The sequence below is a fragment of the Halyomorpha halys genome, unplaced genomic scaffold, assembly GCF_000696795.3.
Source record: "Halyomorpha halys isolate HHAL.00 unplaced genomic scaffold, Hhal_1.1 Scaffold1849.1, whole genome shotgun sequence".
In the NCBI taxonomy this organism is placed as follows: domain Eukaryota; kingdom Metazoa; phylum Arthropoda; class Insecta; order Hemiptera; family Pentatomidae; genus Halyomorpha; species Halyomorpha halys.
In genome coordinates, this window is record NW_027114374.1 from 81,576 (window position 1) to 88,286 (window position 6,711).

A 6,711-nucleotide genomic window follows, 5' to 3' on the forward strand; every position below is an offset into this window, starting at 1 on the left:
CAGCTGACAGTCCGTAACTTATATATATAAGTTAAGTATCGGCGAAAGTCAAATGTCAAAGAAGAGAAGAAGGAATAAGATGTAACACGTGTGAACTGCTGTAACATACTAACTTTATTGGGTTCGGTACATCTCTTTATACATGCGATCAGCTGATCTCCTCAGTCAGCTAACATAAAAGTAACAGCTGACTAAGGCTGTAACTTATATATATATATAGTAATAATCATAAATTATTAAAATAAAATGAATGGAATTTTGATATTTTTTTTAACTTAAATTCTCATATGTTAAAAGATAGCTTAGGTTCAAATTAAAAACTTTAATATTAAATAGATAATAGAATTTTAGTTAAATTTTATAATATAAAAGACTCTTAATCTCAGGGCGGGTTTCTAGGCAATCAGAAACAGACACTTTTACTATTAACACTTAATTAAATTAATATCTCTTTTACATATGTATTTAAACTTAGGTATAACAAAACTAACCAATTTCATAGACTCTTCTTTTGATGATTCTTGGTATCTTCTTTTCTATAATGCTATATCCTACCGTCAAAAATGGCTTCCAGTCCTTCCAAAAAGCTATGTCTCTCTCACAACAATGGCTTCCAATCTTTCCCGCTTCCAGCCGATGGACGTCCTCTCACCAGGCAATTCAAACTCCCCCAAGAGTCCCCGTTTCCTCTCCTCCATCTTCAATGTTTACTGATCAATCCAAAAATAATCGATTGTAGTACAATCGCTCCGCTTTACTTGCTGTGGTTCGTGATGCAAACAGTCTATTGACAATTGTTATGTTTTTCTATTTCTTCTTTGACTATTCTTGTTCTATAATTACTGTATAGAAACAATAAAAGTTGAAAAACTTCAATCCATCTCAACACAAACAACCCAACGAACACTTCGGAAGGACGCGCACCGCCATCTTTCTTGTTTTGAACAGCGTATTTATTTTAGACAAAGAAAACTGGTTAGCTTGCTTTTTGATTTAAAATAACAAATAAACAATACTGAAACAATATACATAAATAAAAACGTAATTAAAATCATTTATCTATAAATATCAACTATTTATTAAAAAAGAGGATATTACAATATATTTGTAGCTTACAAAATGTACACCTCTATTCGTGAATCGTATTGTAGACAGCCAACTTGGCGTTATTTATCATTTTAACAGATCAGATCCTTCTGATATGTTACTGTAAAACACCATGAACTGCATATCAAAATGGAAGTTGGAGAAATTTATTGTAAAATTTCCTATATGTGGATGATATATTCTCCTAATTGAAGATTCAAAAGATAAGCTGCAACTAACACTGGTAGAATGGGAGGGGCCTCTATGGAAAGAAATGCAGTGATAATATCAGGAATAAAAGGATAAGTGAGCGATTAGAAGTGCCTTAATTTTGAAAACAGACAAAGTAAATTGTTTTAACTTGTTACTTGAATGGATAAAGTGAAAGTACCCAGGAAGCAGAACTTTCTGGTTAAATACCACTAAGATCTTCTATTATTATTAGTTTGGCACTACAGCTTGATGTCAAGTCCTGGCCTCCTGCACCAGCCTCCACCAGTTATTGAGATCTTGTGCAGCTGCCATCCAGTTCCTCACTTCCATCATGATCCTGGCATCACCACTCACATCGTCACTCCATCGAAGGTGAGGTCTTCCTCTGCGTCTTGTTCCCTGAAGTACCTCTCACTATTTTCCTTGGAAGATCATTATCAGCCATCCGAGCAACATGCCCACCTCTATCTTCTGTGCCCCACAAACTGGACAGCGTCTGTTTCCTTAAATAAATCTTTGAGCTCCTCATTTGTTTGACGTCTCCATATCTGGTCAACCTTGATGTCTCCAAATATTTTACATAGAATCTTCCTCTTCAAGACCATTAAGTTGTGCTCACCAACCTTTGAAATAGTCCACGTTCCCGAGCCATATAGAAGAATTGGCCAAGTAATTGTTTTATACATAAATCCTGCTGTCCTTAGACAATGCACGGCTCCTAAAATATGGACTGAGGCTATAATAACAGTGGTTGGCACATAGGACTCTTCGTTTAATTTCAGAATCCACCCAATTGTCTTGGATTATGAGCGATCCAAGATACAGAAACTTGGGGACTTTTCCAAAAGTATATTCTCCGATCCTAATGTTTTCACCGGGCCTGGGGATTTCTTCTGTGACCATGTATTTGGTCTTTTCTGCATTCACTTCAAGCCCCATTTTTCTTGCTGCTTTAGCTAATCTCATAAATCCATCAGAGACAGCTTGGAACGAGTGTGCAGCAATGTCAATGTCATCTGCATAAGTAAAAGCTGTATTGTTCCGTCCACTTGAATTCCAGATTCTCTAATGGCCTTTTCAAAAGCTAAATCAAAAAGGAGGGAGGCCAATACATCCCCCTGCCTTAGTTCTTTTCCTGAGACAAATTCATCAGATCTTGCTCCCCCAATCTGCACCATGCATCTCACCTCTCTCTTGGTTAGTTTTACCATTCTAATTAACTTTTCAGCGATGTTGAATTCTCATTGCCTTGTACAACTGTTCCCTTTTAATGCTGTCAAATGTTGCTTTGAAGTCAAATTCTAGGTGGTGTGTTTTAATCCTGTATTCACTTCCTTTCTCAAGCATGATGCGAATACTTTATCCCCCTATGATGAATACCCTTGCAGAAACGAAGCAGTTGAGCAGAGTCTGAGAAGACTGGTGCTGATTCAAGGCTCCTCAATGTCAATATTGGCTTGAAAAAGAGAAGAAACCATGTTCCTAAATAGTATCAACCACTCCTGTACCAAAGAATGTACTTCTCTTCTGTTAATAAGCCTACCCCTTCCCTTCGAACCTTTTACAGAGTACCTAATTGTATCCCTTAATATTGTTCAGCACCTATTTAACCCACCTACTGTACTTACGTTCTTATCTGTAGGTATGTTCCATCTGACAGATCCACAAGTGTTGTAATATTTGTTGAAAAAGAAAAATGTTGTATGTTCAATGTCACATTTATTGTTTTTCAAATAGGAAAAAAGTTTTGGTGATCTTTCTCACATCCACTTACTATGGGATCCTCCTCCCCTACTTGGTAACAAGACCTGTATAAGGAATTATGACATACTTGAATATATTAATAAATACTGCCCAAATCTAATTAGAAACTTACGTTGAAAGTGATTTTGTCCATGATATACTACCTTATTGTTTATTATTATATTTATTACTTTTGAAAAAATAATTATAAACTACTGTTAGTTATTTTAAGTCTACTGTAAGAATTTCTTTTCTATTACAAAAATTCTATGATTTTATTTCTGAATCATACAATAAGTCATTCCTTCTTGTATATTGAGATGAAAATAAAATATTCAACTGTTAATAACATAAGTTTTTAGGGTATCATATATTTTTTTATTTTTTTAAAGCTGGTTGGATTTCTTCCTACCTTAACACTTAAGCATCTAAATACTCATCATTTATGGAATAGGCTGAAGAAACAATTCTTTTCAATATTTATGTTTTGACCTGATACATTATGAATTGATTATATTTATCTGTCTTTGTAATCTATTGAGATTTTCTTTGGTATTTGCATTCAACTAATGACCCTCTTGTTACTCATTACATAAGTAGACAAGAATGTTATCTTCTATTGTTGTTTCTTCCTCATTGCTTATCCACTTTTCTATGCGTTTATCTTCACCAATTTTGTTTTTATTATTTTCCTGTTGTTTTATAAATTCAATACTAAAAATGATAATTTTCAATCTGAAGTCCTATTATTTTAAAACTGTCTCATAAAACCAAATGTATTATTTAAAAAAACAAACATTTATTTGAATAAAATTGTTACCTTGTGGTCTTTTTGTTTCTAATAAATGTATGCATTTTTATTTTGAGTAGAAAATGACACATTCTGAAAAAAAAAAAAAACTGCATTTTTTTTTATTCCTTTAATTCATTTTATCCAAAACAGAATTTTATTTTTAGCATTTAGTTTAGAAGTTATGTTTCTTTTGTTTTTATTTTTTCTCCAGAATTAAACTTTATCTAAAGAAACCTGTTTCCAATCGTCATAAAAAGAAAACTCGTAAAAGTTCTGAACGTGGAACTGAAGGATCTATAAGGTAAGTGGTGTTTATTTTTTCTGTATTTTGCATGTATATATTAATGTTTAATTGGTTTGATTTGGTGGTTGGTTGCATTGCTTTAATATAGGTAATTGATATTAATATTTTTAAGTTATTAATTATTTCACTTTACTGGAGTACTAAAAACAATCTTCTTGGATTCATATTCAGTGTTTCTATTTTATTACAATATTTGTATTTCTTAATTTTTAATAATTCCTTTTTTCTCAAATATTTTGCTTTCTTTGTTTATCTTAAATATTTGTATATTTCATGTTTAATCCTGATAAAATTTTCTCTCTCTTTAAAGCTATTTAAGATATTTTACTATAATAACTACTAGTTTGAAAAAGTATGAAATAATGATTAACGACATTAAATAATTAAATACATATAACTTCCTTTAATCAAAAACTTACATAATATCTAGTTTTAATTATTAAGAATTATTTATAATACAACCATTTATATTGATAGTATTAATATTTTCAAGTTTTTTAATAATGGTTTTGATAGAAATAAAAGTGAATGATTTGAAACAATTTGTTCCTGATATCTTCCACATGTAATTTATCAACCAATTAATAAAAATATCTAATCTTTTTCAATAGTAAGGTAAATTAAACATTCAATAATCTTTTGTTTATTATAGCTAGATGTTTCTTAAATATAATCCACTATATTTATAGCAAGCATTTCGTATAGTTATTAGTAAAAGAAGTAAATATTGTGTTCGTGTAAATTTATTAAGGTGAATAATAAATATAATCCACTATATTTTCTTTTATTATTTACTGTTTATTATTATTTTTACTGAGCTGATTTTTTTAATTTAGTATTCACTTGTGAAATTATACTTTATGATATTCTAATATTGTAGTGCTATTAAAAAAGAAGATCGACCTCCTCTTAGACAATACTTGATTGATGGAGACTTTTTCATTGGTGTATCTGTGGCTTCTACTCTAGTGAAATTAGCCTTACGCTATAAAGAGCTTGTTCAGCAGGAGAATATTTATCATAAATTCTTTGCTGAGTGTATGCTTATTATTTCATCCATAGTACGTCTGGGTAAATCTGGTAAGAATTTTTTTTTCTTAGATCATAATTTATTAATGTGTTTGTAATTGATAAAAATATTGTTTCATTACATTTAAAATTTAATTTTGTAAATAATTTATAGAGTATTTCATTTTTAGCTGTTAAGCTCATCATTTTGCCACTTTTAAATTTTACTTTTACATTTTATTCTTGGTTTCTATTTAAAAGTTGTTAATTACTAGGTATGAATTAATTGTAAAATATGTGTCAGACACTTAAGTAGATTTTAAAGTCTTACAATTTAGGTAGATGAGGTTGCTTGGAGTTATCAGAATCATTTGATAATAAAAAACACCTATGGTAGATTAAAAATAATGAATAGAACAGTTTGTAACTGATTTGTACTCTGTCATACATCCGGTTCAACAATCTTATTAATTACCATTTTTCTTTCATTTTGTGATACATTTAAGTATCTCAGTATATTAGAAAACTTTGTCAAAGACCTATAGATTTACTCTGCAAAATTTGGCGAGAATATTTGGGATTCTATATTCAATACAAACTAGCTTTCAGCCTTTAAGTAATATGTTTAAGTAGATCATAAAAATTTTGCCTGGTTATTAGAAGGGTTCTTTGTTCAGTCAATTCCTGATCATCCACAATGCAGCTTATTTTTGGCAACATAAATGTAAACATATTGTTTTATAAGAGTATGCAGAAACAGTGAAAAAAAAAATCCATGTGCTTGGGTTTTCTTGGCTAAAGATAAAGATTGATGAACAATCTGACCTTTGTACTTTTTATAACAATTATTTATGAAATTGCTGTTGCATGGAAATTCATAAACCATCCGCTGTTGAAGTCATGGTGAAAACTGCTTCCAAGTATGGAGAATAACTAAAATAATTATGATTAGAAAGTTTGTCGGGGGGTGTGGTCAGCAAAGAACAACATAAATAAACAAAACAATATTTATTTATTTTATGCCGACGTTTCGACCTGAGTTTCAGGTCTTCATCAGGGCTGTAGAGCAAAAGAGATAACAACAATATTTAGAGAAACATAAAATTGAAAAGGAATAGTATACAAACAAATTTGGAATTATACAAAATATATATTTGAATCACAAATGATAAAAAATTGATAACTAATAATTGAATAGTAAAAAAATTGATTGATAATCATGGAATTAGATGGTAGTAGATTGAAAACAGTGAAAGATGGAATATAATATCATGTAGGTAAGAAGATATGTATAATATAAGATATGCAAGTAGTGTCTAAAAACAAGTATTGAATCTACAAATTGAACAACATGACAGAAAATGAAATATAGTGAGTGACTTATATCTGAATTACAGTGTGAGTATTAACTTATATTCCTATACCTAAATATATATATATATATATATACCTCTTCCAAAACGAAAACCTGCCTTGAGGTTACATGTAAACATCGATTGTCCCACAACAGTTAGGGATTTTTCCAAATGATTTATTTTCTGAATATTATTCATTTGCACTATTT

At 30.3% G+C, this 6,711-nt stretch overlaps 1 protein-coding gene across 1 annotated transcript in view; it reads left to right on the forward strand.

The window, feature by feature from the left end:
* betaCOP (coatomer subunit beta) overlaps positions 1–6,711 on the forward strand; it is a 93,551-nt gene that overhangs the window by 53,814 nt on the left and 33,026 nt on the right. The window contains exon 12 of the mRNA XM_067051570.1: positions 5,020–5,219. Within this exon, the coding sequence (XP_066907671.1) occupies positions 5,020–5,219 (200 nt within the window). The remainder of the gene's footprint in view (positions 1–5,019; positions 5,220–6,711) is intronic.